We start from the raw sequence: 14097 nt of genomic DNA, 5'->3' as shown, positions 1-14097 counted from the left end.
TTAGTATACTTACTTACTTTCTTATTTAATTTAGCTTAAATAATTTACAAATATAAATATAATTCGCGTCTTGAAAAAGTTTATAATTCAATAAATTTATTATTAATTATTTTGCTTCTGAATATCTTTTTTATTTATTTATTTTTATCACTTTGCTATAGTCAATACCTATGAAAGCTACTAATAACTTACTAATTAACTATCTATCTATCTAAATCTATTTGAAAAAAATAAATAACAATTAAAATATTATTATAGACTCAAATAAGTTTTTCAGTTCATAAATCAAAACCTTCAAGCAAATTTAGAAAATCTTTAAAAATTTAAATAAAAATGGTTGCTTAAAATAAATAAATAAATTTAATAATTTAAATAAAAGAATCATTCGTTCCTTTGAGTAAAATAACAAAATTAATTCTCAAAATAAACTTTCTATTTAAAGATTTTATAAAAATATTTTAATTTTATAAATAAATTGAATATTATTTTTTCACAATTTTAACAAACTTACAGAAGAATTAAATTAAATTTAATATTTTTACATTTTGTGGTATTTTTTATTTGATTTATTTGATGTATTTACCTAAGTTAAAAATTAATTATGTTCTTAATTATTATAAAGATGTAGACAAAATAAATTTTGCTCTTCATAAAAATATTTTCAAAAAAATAAATATTGAAATAAATGAGTAGTTTGCTTGGAAAATATTTATAATTTGCTAAAATATAGATTTAGTAATATTTTTTTATTTAACTTTAGGTCGTGAAATAGTTTATTTCTTTAAAAAAAGCTATTTAAATTTAGTTATAATAACTATTAAGTAATAATGTTAAAAATTTATTGCCATAAATTGATTAAAATTGTTAAAATATAAATAAAATTTACATAGAAAAATCTAATTTTCTGATAATTAAAAATTAGAAAATTTTTATAAATAATAACAATTTTCTCCATTTATTTGAATTAATATTTATTACATTTTTTATTTTTATAAATACTAAAGTGTAAATAACTAACTTAATATCTATCTAACTAACTAAACTCATTATCCATTTTAAATATACAACGCTTAATTTTTATATTTTATATTTCAAATGAAATATTGAAAAGACATTTATAAAGTTGTAATTATTGATTTTATCTATCAAACTCAATTTATTTTATTATTACATAGTTTATAAATATAAAAGAAATTTTTAAATACGATAGCAAATAAATTTTGATTAATTTATTAACTAATTTCTCAAGTCAAGCCATAAGCATAAATAAAGATGTAAAAAGGTAATTATCAATAAAGGCGCTTAGAAAACCAAAGGCCAACATTTGAAGAAAACGATGATTTATTTTCTAATATGTCTAAATTGCATAATAAAATCCACTAAAATAATTATCATTAAGAATTTTAGTAGAAATTTTAAAACGAGTCAAGCAGTAGCTATCCATAATCTATCAATAATTTTGATAAGATAGTTAAACAAAATGATACAATAAACTAAAATAAATAAAAAAGCGAAGAAGCAGATATAATTTAGTAAAGTTAAGGTAAAAACTAATAATTTTATCCAATCTATTTTTATGTTCTAAATTTATTTAAATATAATAAATAGTTTTTGGTCCATGTCAAAGATTTTTTGATCAATCTTGTTCTAGTAGAAGTATCAACTTATAAAATACTATTGATGTTTCTTAAACAACCAGACCTTTTGTTTAATACTATTAAAACCATCAATAATTTCTTAATAACACCTAAGTTGATAAATTGGAGAGAAAATAATTGTAGGAAAACAATTTAAGTCAATAAAATAGCCTAAAATTTGGAAATTAGGTAGAGTTGAGTTGCAGAGCTAATAAAACACAATTCTTTTAAGCAAATTAATTTGATAAATATAGCATTAAGGAATTAAATTAATAGAAAGAAAGTATAACAAATAATGTTTAGAGTATAACAAGTATTAAATATAACTAACCTTAACAAAGAAAAAATACGTTTTATCAAATATTGACATCTAAAATGAATAAATAAGAGTAAGTAGACTCTGCCAGGTTAGAAAAAGGAATATTCTTAATCAAGAACCTTTTACCAAATTTGGGATAGAAGGGTTTAAGAATTTAGTAAAGAGTAAAACAGTTTGTAGAATAATTATAACTTAGTTAACCTAACAGAAATAACCATAACTTAAACGAATAGATTTATAAAATAATTGATGACAAAAGTTTTTCTGGAATAAAAAACATAAATTCAAGCATTTCATAAAAAAAATAAATAAACAATTTTAAAAATTTTAACATTTTAAGCTAAATATTTTATAAAATAAGTAAATAGATATACAAGCTCTTATAGTTAAAATATATTTTTAAAATTAATTTACCTCTAATTATGCCAACTGATTTATTTTTACTGGCATGGGACTCTTTATATTTAGTCTTAATTAATGGAATTCTATACATATATTCTATTTATTTATTCTTTGGCTAACAAACAAAAAGCACATTAATTGGAATATTATTTTATTTTCTTTTTTCAATTGGAATAATAGATAGGATAGTCCTTTTCAATACAGCATTTTATAAGAAGGATATTATTGTTCAACAAAAATCAAAAATAGTAAAAAAAAATATATTCTCATTTGCCTTTTGGATTGATTTGTTAGTTTTTTTCTTCATAATACATAAGCTACTCGATACAGAAATGAAATACTTTCTATTTAATCCTCAAAATGATATTAAACTTTATTTATATAACAGCATAATTTTCTTACTCTTGCACAAAAATTCTGAAAAAAAGAAAAACTTGAATGATATTTTTACATAAAGTCAAAACTCTAAGCATATTTTTAGGATGGTCAACTAATTGTTAAATGTCTTCTTAATTGCACATATAGGTAATCTTTTATTTATATAACTTAAGTCCTGATATTTTAGCACCTATCCCATCATTTTTGGTTTCCTTTTTTTTCTGTTAATAGAAAAAATATATTTCCTAAATATTGTGAGAGGTAATGTATGAATGAGGATATATGGTATAAATGAATTTAAATTTTTTAAATATTCAAAAATAGATAGATCGCTTGCTTTCCTTTATTATTAAATTTAATTTTGATTAAAAAAGATGATTTTTATTTTATTATTTCTTATTTTTAATATAAACAATATTAATTTTGAATGGCCATTGTTTTGATAATAAATATATATTTGTTATAACTAGAATAATAATATACATACTTAAATCTTCATTATATTATTAATACTAAACTTAAAAGTATAAGTAAAAAAAAATTTTATCTTAATCAATAGTGGCAATTTGCATGTATGTTATGTACCTAATAGAAGAGCACTATTAAATAAATAATAATTGGGTTACTTTATTGAACATATAAGACAGTAAATATTATGAAAAATATATTTATTCGCTTTATTGGTCTATAACTACTATGACAACTGTTGGGTATGGTGATATAAGAATATCTAATTCGTATGAAGCTATTTTTATATCTGCAGTTATGATACTTTTTAGTATAGTATTTGCTTATTCTGTAAGTAATATTGGACTTATCCTGTAAGAAATAGAAAAGAGCTCTAAACAACTCTAAGAAAGACTTTCAATCATTTCAAAGTAAGTTAAATAAAATTTGAAAGTAAAATATATCAAAAATTATTTTATGCTTGAAATAGATTTATGAATAGGAAAAATATAAACTCATCTTTAAAGAGCAGAATAAAATTTTATTTGAAGTTTCTAGCTTCTGAATAAAAAAATAGAGATAAACAAGAAGAAGATTATATATTAAGCATGCTCTCTAATAAATTAAGAAATGAAGTTGTGGAGGAGATCAACTTAAAAATAATAAATAAATACACTTTATTTATAGCTAACTTTTCATAAAAAGTGATTAAAGAAATTATTTTTTTAATGGAAGAAATCATTGTAGCACCTAACGAAATTATTTTTAAATAATGTGAAGCAGAAGATTAATCTATATATTTTATTTAAAGTGGTTTAGTAGAAATATTTGTATCTAATACATAGGAACAATCTGAAAAAGTAATTACTTAATTGGAATAAGATAGTATGTTTGGAGAAATATCTTTTTTCTCAGGACTTCCAAGGACAGCTTCTGCTAGAAGTTTAAAATTGTCTACAATTTATTAAATAAATAGAGAAAAATTTTTAAATCTTTTAAAGAAATATGAAGAGGATTTTCAGAGATATAAGATGATTTAAGAGTTAATAATTTTCCAATAAAATTATAAGTGTTTATATAGCCAATGTTATAGCTGCAGACAATTAGGACATACAGCAATTAATTGTCCTAAATCTCATTTAAATATTGATAAATAGTTTATCATTTTGAGGAACAACTTCTCTACTTTTCAAGAAAGAGAAACCTTTAGCAAGTTTATCAGAAAGCAAACTAAATCAAATTATAAGTAAATTAAATTAATTTATTATTAATTTTTTTGTTTAAGAAATCAATTAAACTTCAGATATAAATTATAATTACTGTATTACTTCTCAATCACTTACTCTATGTATTATTACCCATATTTTATAGCAATAAAGTTAAATTAATTCTTGAAATATATCCAGCATTCATTCGAGTGAGGGTCAAGGTTGAGAAGGAATACGATAATTTTAATTTAAAAAAAAACTATTTTATAAAATATTAATAGGAAATTCGCTTTCATTAATAAAAAAATTTGTGAATAGTTAGAGAAAGATTGCAAAAATTATAATTCTTATACTTAATTACTTTATTAATAAGATAATGAAAAAAATAACTAATCTTATGAAACAATAAATTAACAAGATAAAAGTAGTTTGAGTGAAGAAAATACTGAACAAAGTAATTAAAGTAGTGTTGAAAAATAATTTCAATATCGAAATACCCTATCAAATATAAAGATATCTTAATTTCATATAAATGATTAAAATAATACTTCTAATTTATCTTCTGTAACAGCAGTAAATGAGCAATTAAATGAAGATAATAAGAAAGATTAAAATTAAATTAACTTATTGATGTTATAAGAAAATCTAAATAATAAAAATTAATAGCAAATTCAAGCTATTTGTAATGATTAAATCAATTAAGAGATAATTAGCAATTTTTCAAAATCATACAACATTTTAATTGAATCAGATTAAACGAGAACAAATTTAAATAAAGCAAGGCTTTCAAGCAAAACTTACCAAAGCATTGAATAATTAAATTTTTTACAAAAGAATGAACCTAGTCTTTAACTTGAAGAAATTCAAAACAGCTAAAATACGCATAAATAAAAGAGTTCGAATAACTTTTCTGATGAAAATAAAAATATATCATCTCTTTTTTAGGAAAATGAAAAGCAAATATCAAATAGCATCAAAAAACAGAAAACAGTATCTTATAATAATACCTAGGAGATGAGCAAGAATAAAATTCCTCATTCATCTAATAATGCAAATACTTACAATAGTTTAAATCAAATCTATTAGAATAATGTTTCAAACCTATTCCAAAATCCAAATTTAAAATAATTTCTAAATAATTATGCATAGTATAATAGAAAAAATAATTTTTCTCACAAAACTATAAAATTTGATGCTTTGAAAACAGACTTTGTATTAGACTACTTTGATAGAATGAAACTCTTTAAGAGATTCTTTCCCAAAAATAATTTTGACTAAACAATTAAAAAAGTAAAATAATTCTATTAACAAAATTTAAAATAAAAAAAATTAGAATTTAGAAGATAAAAATCAGCATAAAATCGAAATCATGAAGAAAAACTTGATTTTAATAAATTTTATTGTAATCCAACTTAAGCTTCATATGGAATTAACACCTCAAACAAAACTAAATTCCCAATAAAATATATTTGAAAATAAAAGCCAGAATAAATATAAATCATGATGAAAAGTTTTATTTTTTATATTTGAAATAAATTGATACTTCAATTATAATTAAAACGTCCAATAAAACTATAATTCTAACAAAATAAATATATTTGATATTATTAATTTTTATCAAAATGATAAAATAGCATGTATATAATAATTGTTTGTTTAAATTAATTTATTAAAATAAAAATAAATGTAGTTAGTTAATTAGTTTATAGTTATTAAAAATAAATTCTAAAAACAATTAATTTTATTTTTAATTATTTCATTTATTTGATAATTGACTACTTGAAAGTAAACAGTTAATTATATTTAATATATTTTTTATTAAATATTAAAGTTAGTTTAATTTAAATATATAAAACCAAAAATAAAATTTGATATCATCACTATCCATCCTAAGAGTTTTATAATTTTATTTTTAAATATAAATTAAAATTATTAAATTAAAATATAAAAATTTACTAAATTAATTTATTATTAAATCAATTAAACTTTCTAATATAAAAATATTTTAAACACAAGAAATAAAATAATGATTTAAGACAACTTTTTATTGTAAAAATCTCCAAAACGAATACAGCTGATCTCAATATATTATAAATTTTCTTAAAATTGTGTTTAATTAAATAAATTCAATATTTTCATTTATTTTCATATTTTGAGTGCAATCGATTAGTTTAATGTCAAATTTTTAAAATAGAAGTTCTCATTTTCTTATTTTTTAAAACTAATTAAATGACAAAAAATAAAAGAAGATTAAATTTTGAATAAATAAATTAGCATTTCAGCTTTTCTAAGCTAAAGATGAAGAAATAAGTTAATATTTAAGAAAATGAATATAATAAGGTTTATAATAAATATGTTTAACTTATTTAATAATTAAAAATAAGTAGAAATTTTAAAATAAAAAAGGTGTATCAGGAGATTCAAATCTTAATCACTTCAGTTGAAAGTCAAACAATAAATAAAATTTCGATTTATAATAAAAGAGATATTGCAATTATAAGGATAAATCTTTTTTATGTTAAATTTTATTAAAATTATTTAAGCCTAGTTTTATTGATTATTATATTTTATTTTTAATTTCTTTTTCTTTTAATTCAAGTCAAATCAAATCAAAATAGTAAAATTTGCTTAATTTTCTAGAAATTAATCCTTTTAAATTATTATCAATTGAAATTTGGAAAGGGGTACAAGATTAAATGAACTTAAAGTATATAAATTTATTTTTATTGAGTATATTAATTATTCTTTAAAATTTATTGGTGAATTTGTATTTAATAAATCTAAAATAAATTATCTAATAACAAACTTCGTATTTTATTGAATAAATTTGTAGAAAAAACGAATAATGATTTTTTTACCTCTTAATATTGTTAAAAATAAGTCTAATTTTTTCGTTTTAAATACTCTGCATATAAATTAATTAAAATATGTAAATTAATATAGATAAAACGCATTACTACAATTTTATATATATATAATATCAACATTAGATAAGATAATTTTATGTCTATTTATTGATATTTATAATACCAAACTTTGTGAATATTAATCTTTTTTTTTAAAGTAAAAGAAGTAAAATTGAAAGGAAAGAAATTAAGTAAGTTTAAAGGTTTAATATATATTTTTAGAAATGTCGCAGGATAATAGATAGCCTAATATATAAAACTAGTTAAAGACCATTTTAAATGGCATTATTTATGATTCAATTTCTAAAACTTTCTTTTCTCCTCTTGAAGTTGTAAGGATGAGACTTTAAAATCAAAATGAAATGATTAAATAAGGATATTTATAGCAAAGATACAATGGAATTATTAACTGCTCTAAAAGGGTAGTGCAAGAAGAAGGTTTAAAAGCATTGTGGAAGGGTAATTTCACTCATATATTGATTAATTTAACAAGCAATACCTTGAGTTTTCCTATTAACAGTCTAATAAAAAAAATAATTAATCCAAAGAGAGAAGATGGATAAAAAATGTGGATTGCTTCTAACTTGGCTGCAGGTCTCTTAGCTGGCTTTCTCTCAAGCATTTTTTCATACCCACTTGACTATGCTAGAACCAAGCTTACAAATGATTTCAATTCTCCTAAATTTGGAAACTAGAAGTAGTATAATGGATTGATAGATGTATTTAGAAAGACTTTAGCGAGTGATGGGATAGTAGGCTTCTATAGAGGTTATATTATTTCTAATTTTGGAATCATCATTTACAGGGCAGTTTATTTTGGTCTTCATGGTTCATTTAGGCACTTGGTACCATAATAAAATGTATTTGCTCAATTTGGCTACAGCTGGACAGTCACCACTACAGCAGGTATGGTTTCATATACAGTAGATACAGTTAAAAGGAGAATGATGATGACCTCTGGGCAACCAGTCAAATATAGAGGATCTATTGATTGTTTTAGGTATATAATAAAGAATGAAGGATTTAAACATTTATTTAATGGATTTAGTCTCACATTAATAAAATCTATAACAAGTGCAGGTCTTTTAGTTATTTACGATTAATTTTAATGAATCAGGAATCAATCAACACCATTATAAAAACAGCAAAAATTCTACTGATTTATAATTAATTAATTATCTAAAAATGATTTAATAAAAAAGAAATTTGCTTAACTTCAATTATTACACAAAGTAATAATCATCTCTATTTTATTTACAAATCAAGTCTTTTTTAACAGAATAATATCAGTCAAAACGCTTATTTGTTTTAATTAAAACCAAATAAGAATTATACACAAAATTTATAGACGAAAAGAAGGGTGATATTCTTGTTATATATATAATCTCTTCCACTTAATAAATTAATTAAAATATAAAAAGATAGTAGTAGTAGTTATTTATTTATTTATTTATTATTTTTGTATATTTATTATTTATAAAATAAATAAAGTAATTTAAAATTATTTTTTAGAATTTATAATAATAGATTTAATTATTCATTTTACTAGTAATGAGCTTAAATAAAAACAAAAATCATATTCCAACAATGATATTTTTTAGCTTTATGATTAAAAAATAAATATTAAATATTAAGAAGAAGAAATTAATTGATTTAATAAAAAATTTTTAATAAAATTTAAAAATTTTTTTCACATATAATTATTATTTTTATAAAATCTAAGCTTGATTTGTAAGTAAATTCACAAAAACAAAAAAATTTAGAATTTATTGAATTATAAAAATCAATTAGTAATAATTAAAGTAAAAATTAATTTACATAATTAAACAAAATACAATTAAATATAATCAAGATAATTTATATTTTTAAAATGAACGAAATTAAATTTGATATGAATAAGATGGATAAATTACCGACTGATGAAGATAACAATAACCTAGCTTAAAATATGATAGCTTAGAATTCGATGGTTCATAATTTCTTAAACAATTAATCATAAGCTAAATGCTTAGGAGATTCAAGTTTATTGTATCCTCAATCTCTGAACAACTTTGACAAATAGCTTTATATGAAATAAAATTCTAAAAAACAAAATGTAGATTTAAGTGAATCTCAATAACAATTTTATTAATATAAAAAGGCAAGTTACCCAAACTTAATATTTGATCCTCGTAGAACTAGCCATTTTTAAAGCGATATTAAATTCCACAGATAGTCAGACTATCTGTAATCAAGTAGAAGTATTAATTTAGAAAGCATTGAAGACTTCTAAAGATTTAATATTGATATAGCAAATAAAAGCTAATATTCGATAAAAATGAAAGCTCATTCAATAATTAACTAGAGTAAGTACTAGATACAGAGCATGAATCAAGCTAAGTAATACTCTTCAAAAGTAGAAACTTTGTGCTCATAAAATAAACAAAATTAAGATTTGTATGTAAAAAATAAAATCTAAGCTAAACAAGTGAATAGCTAAGTAAATTAAAATGATAAAAGAAAAGAAAAGAAAAAAGTGATTATTGTTAGCAAAGAAAATAAAACTAGTAGAACAAGCATAGAAAAATAAAAACAGCAAAATGGTTAAAACTTACTTTAGAAGTTTTTGTAGATTAGAATAAAAACTGAAGAGAATAATAATTCCATAAGATTTGATAAGGGAATATAAATAATTAAGAGAATTCTACCAAATAAATATAATTTCAGGTTCAGAGTTGAACAGAAAGTAAAGCAATTTATTGAATAACTTAACCTTTATCATTCAAATAGAAACTTAAAAAGTATATATTCATCAATAACAAAGATCATAGGAGATAAGAGCTCATATTATGAAAATTAATTGTGTAATTCTACAAAAAGTAAAAATTAATCCAATTTCTGTAACTCAGATAAAATTTAATACTAACTAGCTGGCTATTTTTACAAAAAATTTTGTTGCATCATGAACAAGAATTTAAATCTCCCTTTAATTATGCCAGCTAATCCTTATTTACTTGTTTGGGATAGCTTGTATTTGGTTATAATAAATTCATTTCTCTACATTTATTCGATTTATTGCTTTTTTGGCTCATAGACGAAGGATAAACATTTAGGAGTTTTCTGTTATGTCATTTTTTTTACTCTAGCTATAGATCGAGTTATTTAATTTAATACAGCCTTCTATGAAAAAGATGTTATTATTTAGAAAAGACAAAAAATAATTGAAAGAAATGTATTTTCATTTGAATTTCTGATAGATTTGTTAGTTACTATTGTGATATTTTTTAAATTGCTCAACTAAGATTTAGATTCTATGACCTATAATCCAGCTAATTAGATCCTTACCTACTTTATAAACTGTTTCGTTTTCTTGTTGATTTACAGAAATTTGGAGAAGAAAAAAAATTTGAGCGATGTTATAACTATTGAATAAAATTAAAAACATCTTTACAGATTATTCACTTAGCTTTTCAATGTATTCTTGATAGCACATATAAGTAAATTAGTTCAACTTTCCTTTTAAAATTGACATATTTTAAATTTATTTTTTAACTAAATTTTAAATTCTTGTTAATAAAAAATGTAAATAAAAATACCTTTTTATAGTAAAATTATGTTAAGCATTTGAGCATTAATTATAAAATTATTTAAATTAATAAATTTATAAAATTATTTCAATTATTAAGTTTTATAAAATTATTTCAATAAATAAATTTAGGTGCAATATGCATGTGGATCCTTTATTTGGTTGAAGAATATTACTAAATAAATAATAACTGGGTCAATCAAGCAAATATTTAAAATTAAGCTTTTTACGAACAGTATTTTTACTCTTTATACTGGTCAATCACTACGCTGACTACTGTTGGTTATGGTGATATACATATCTAAAACTATTAAGAAGCTATTTTTATTAGCTTTGTGATGATTCTCTTTAGTTGTGTATTTGCCTATTCTGTTAGCAATATAGGAGTTATTCTACAAGAGATTTAAAAGAATTCTAGGTAACTGTAAGAAAGACTTTCTATTATTCAAAAGTAATTTAGTTTTATTAGTTAATTTTATATGAATCTTATAATACTTTTTCTAAACAGGTTTATGAATAGAAAAAATATAAACTCATCATTAAAGAGTAGAGTAAAATTTTACTTAAATTTCCTTGCCTCTGAATAAAAGAATAGAGATAAAAATGAAGAAGATATAGTTTTGGGTCTTCTCTCAAATAAACTTAGAAACGAAATAATTGAGGAAATAAATTATAAAATTATAAATAAATATTCATTGTTTATGGTTAATTTTTAGTCTAAAGTCATAAAAGAAGTTGTTTATTTAATGGAAGAAATAATAGTAGCACCTAATGAGATTATTTTTAAGCAAAATGATTCAGAAGATCAATCAATATACTTTATATAGAGTGGTGATGTGGAGATATTTGTTGCTGATAATTTAGGTTAAACTTAAAAGGTATTAGCTTAAATTACTTCAGACAGTGTGTTTGGCGAAATTTCATTTTTCTCAGGTCTTCCTAGAACTGCTTCTGCTCGTAGCTTAAATTTATCAACAATTTACAAAATAAACAGATAAAAATTTATATGTTTTTTGCAAAATTACCCTGAGGATTTTTAAAGATACAAAATGATATAGGAGTAAATTATATGTTAAAATAACTTATTGTGCCTTTATATCAAATGCTATTCTTGCAAATAAGCAGGTCATATCGCAACTAACTGTCCTATGACTCATATCAACATTGACAGATCATTTTAGATATTGAAAAATAATTATTCGATTTTTCAGGAAAGAAAATAATCAATCAGAAAAAAAAAACGAATGAATTTTATGTAAAATTTTTTAATTTATTAAATTATTTAGGATGGATTATTGCTTTTAATTAAATTTTCTTTTATATTCAAATTTTAAATAGATCAGAGGTTTAAAGAAACAAACAAGTTTGTAAGAATTTAAAATAGAAATATAGATACTATAACTCAAAGACTTAGCTTTTATACTAATAGAATGAAGATGACGATAGTGATTAGCTTTCTGATACTTCAAATGATGATTCTTAAACTAGTATGTAGAGTAGTAGCTATTCAATATATTAAAGAAATATGACTATGGCTAATCCAATTAAAAGACCTTCTTAGAAATAAAATAATGAAATAAACAATGACAAAAAATTAAAAAAGTAAATTTCAAAATCGCTTTTAGTATAAAATCAAAATTAAGATTTTGAAAATAAAAAATTAAAAAGAAACTATTCAAAAAATTAACTTCCTGAGTTGAATGATTAGTAAAATATTGATTAGTAGCATCAAAATGAAATTTATTGTCAATCCTAGCAAATGTGTTAAATTAATAATGACTGTAACTTAGGTGTAGAAACAAATTTATATAAATCTAGTAAATAAATAATTGACCATGATAGTGATATAAAATAATCAAATTAGAAATCTTAAAATAGCTTATCTTCTATTTACACTGAATAAAAATGTAAAGATAAGCATTAAGATGATTATATTCACAATGATATTTAAAATTGTAATGAAACTAATGAGGTAGCTTTTACTAAGCATAATTAAGATGGTAAAACTTTAAAAGGTATACACTTCTCTGAGATCGATGCTTAATCCACAAATGAATTAGAAAAACAGATATTTTATCAAAAAAGATTAAAAACAAAAGAAAATGACATTCTTTATCCTAATAATTTGGGTTAAATATCCTCTTAAATCAACTTATTTGCATAAAAAATATAAAATAATTATTAATTAAATCCAAGAAAAAACATTCTTTTAAACTCACTATCTAAAACAGAAGCATTTATTTAATTAAAGTAAATTGAGTAGTTTGATTCTATGAAAATATTTAAAAGATTCTTCCCACATAATAACTTTGATAAAGTCTTAAAAAAGTTGAAATAAGTAAATGTATAAAATTCAAAATTAAGAAAATAAGATAAACGTTAGTCAAAAATTTCAAAGGTAAATAATTAATAAATAATGCAAAGCCTTTTTGCAAGTAAAGATTATCAGATCCAACCAACGTATGCCTCGTATGGAATATTTGTATTTAGGTCTAAACTTCCTATTAAATTTAATTGAGAGAAAGTTTTATATAATTTTAAGAAAAAATTAATTTAGATATTTAATTAGCATTAAAAATGTTATGTTATGTTTTTATTAATATATATTGTTTATATTTTAATTATCAATAGATGATATAAAAAATAAAAAGATATTAATTTAAAAGTGAAAATTTTATACAAAAAAATGTCTAATTAATATTTATAAATTTTGCTTATTGTAGAGAATATAACAATAGTCAAATCTTGTCACCAAGGACATAAATCAGAAAATTTGACTCATTTTTGTACACGCTTTTTTTAAAAATAATTTTTATTATACCTCACTCCTATTATCCATATATATATTTACTTTTATTAGCCAATTCTAATTCATATAAAATAAGAAAAAGAAACATAATTTTTATCTAATAATAGATTTTTTTGTGATTACATATTATATTTTCAAATTGATCTAACTTTACGATTTTATATTAATAAGAACTTTTTCTTTAATTAATTAACATGAATAATTTATTTTTTTAAAGAAAACAATTTAAATTAAAAATTATTTTTATCTATAAAATTTACTTCTTTAGAAAGTTAGAAATCTTAATTTATTATTTATTTAAATTAAATTTTTTATTTTTAAATATTTGGAAAATAAAGTGTTTTATAATTTTTTTATTATTGCTTTTAAAATTTTTAATTTTATACAATAAATAGCAAATAAAGTAAGTTAAAATAAATCCAATTT

General features: G+C 20.6%; 4 protein-coding genes across 4 annotated transcripts; all 4 read left to right on the top strand. All coding sequences in view use genetic code 6, as the record gives it.

The window, feature by feature from the left end:
- Positions 1–1272: 1272 nt before the first annotated feature.
- On the top strand, positions 1273–2389 carry TTHERM_00760450 (hypothetical protein; the record flags this gene model as incomplete). Its single annotated transcript, XM_001031661.2, has 3 exons — positions 1273–1543; positions 1609–2214; positions 2325–2389. 3 exons carry the CDS (start codon positions 1273–1275, stop codon positions 2387–2389), a joined length of 942 nt encoding a protein of 313 aa, XP_001031661.2.
- A 2632-nt stretch (positions 2390–5021) lies between these two features.
- TTHERM_00760440 (cyclic nucleotide-binding domain protein) lies at positions 5022–5864 on the top strand (the record flags this gene model as incomplete). The annotated part of the gene is made up of 1 exon (XM_001031660.2): positions 5022–5864. One exon carries the CDS (start codon positions 5022–5024, stop codon positions 5862–5864), a length of 843 nt encoding a protein of 280 aa, XP_001031660.2.
- Positions 5865–7521: 1657 nt separating this feature from the next.
- Positions 7522–8409, top strand: TTHERM_00760430 (ADP/ATP transporter on adenylate translocase; the record flags this gene model as incomplete). Its single annotated transcript, XM_001031659.3, has 1 exon — positions 7522–8409. The coding sequence occupies one exon, from the start codon at positions 7522–7524 to the stop codon at positions 8407–8409; it is 888 nt and encodes a 295-aa protein (XP_001031659.1).
- Positions 8410–9197: 788 nt separating this feature from the next.
- TTHERM_00760420 (cation channel family protein) lies at positions 9198–13380 on the top strand (the record flags this gene model as incomplete). Its single annotated transcript, XM_001031658.2, has 5 exons — positions 9198–10773; positions 10995–11313; positions 11371–11922; positions 12201–13200; positions 13261–13380. 5 exons carry the CDS (start codon positions 9198–9200, stop codon positions 13378–13380), a joined length of 3567 nt encoding a protein of 1188 aa, XP_001031658.2.
- Between the last annotated feature and the right edge of the window lie 717 nt (positions 13381–14097).

The sequence above is a fragment of the Tetrahymena thermophila genome (assembly GCF_000189635.1).
Source record: "Tetrahymena thermophila SB210 genomic scaffold scf_8254370, whole genome shotgun sequence".
In the NCBI taxonomy this organism is placed as follows: Eukaryota; Ciliophora; class Oligohymenophorea; order Hymenostomatida; family Tetrahymenidae; genus Tetrahymena; species Tetrahymena thermophila.
Note: the sequence above shows the minus strand (reverse complement) of the source record. Positions and strands in the feature narration are given on the sequence as shown.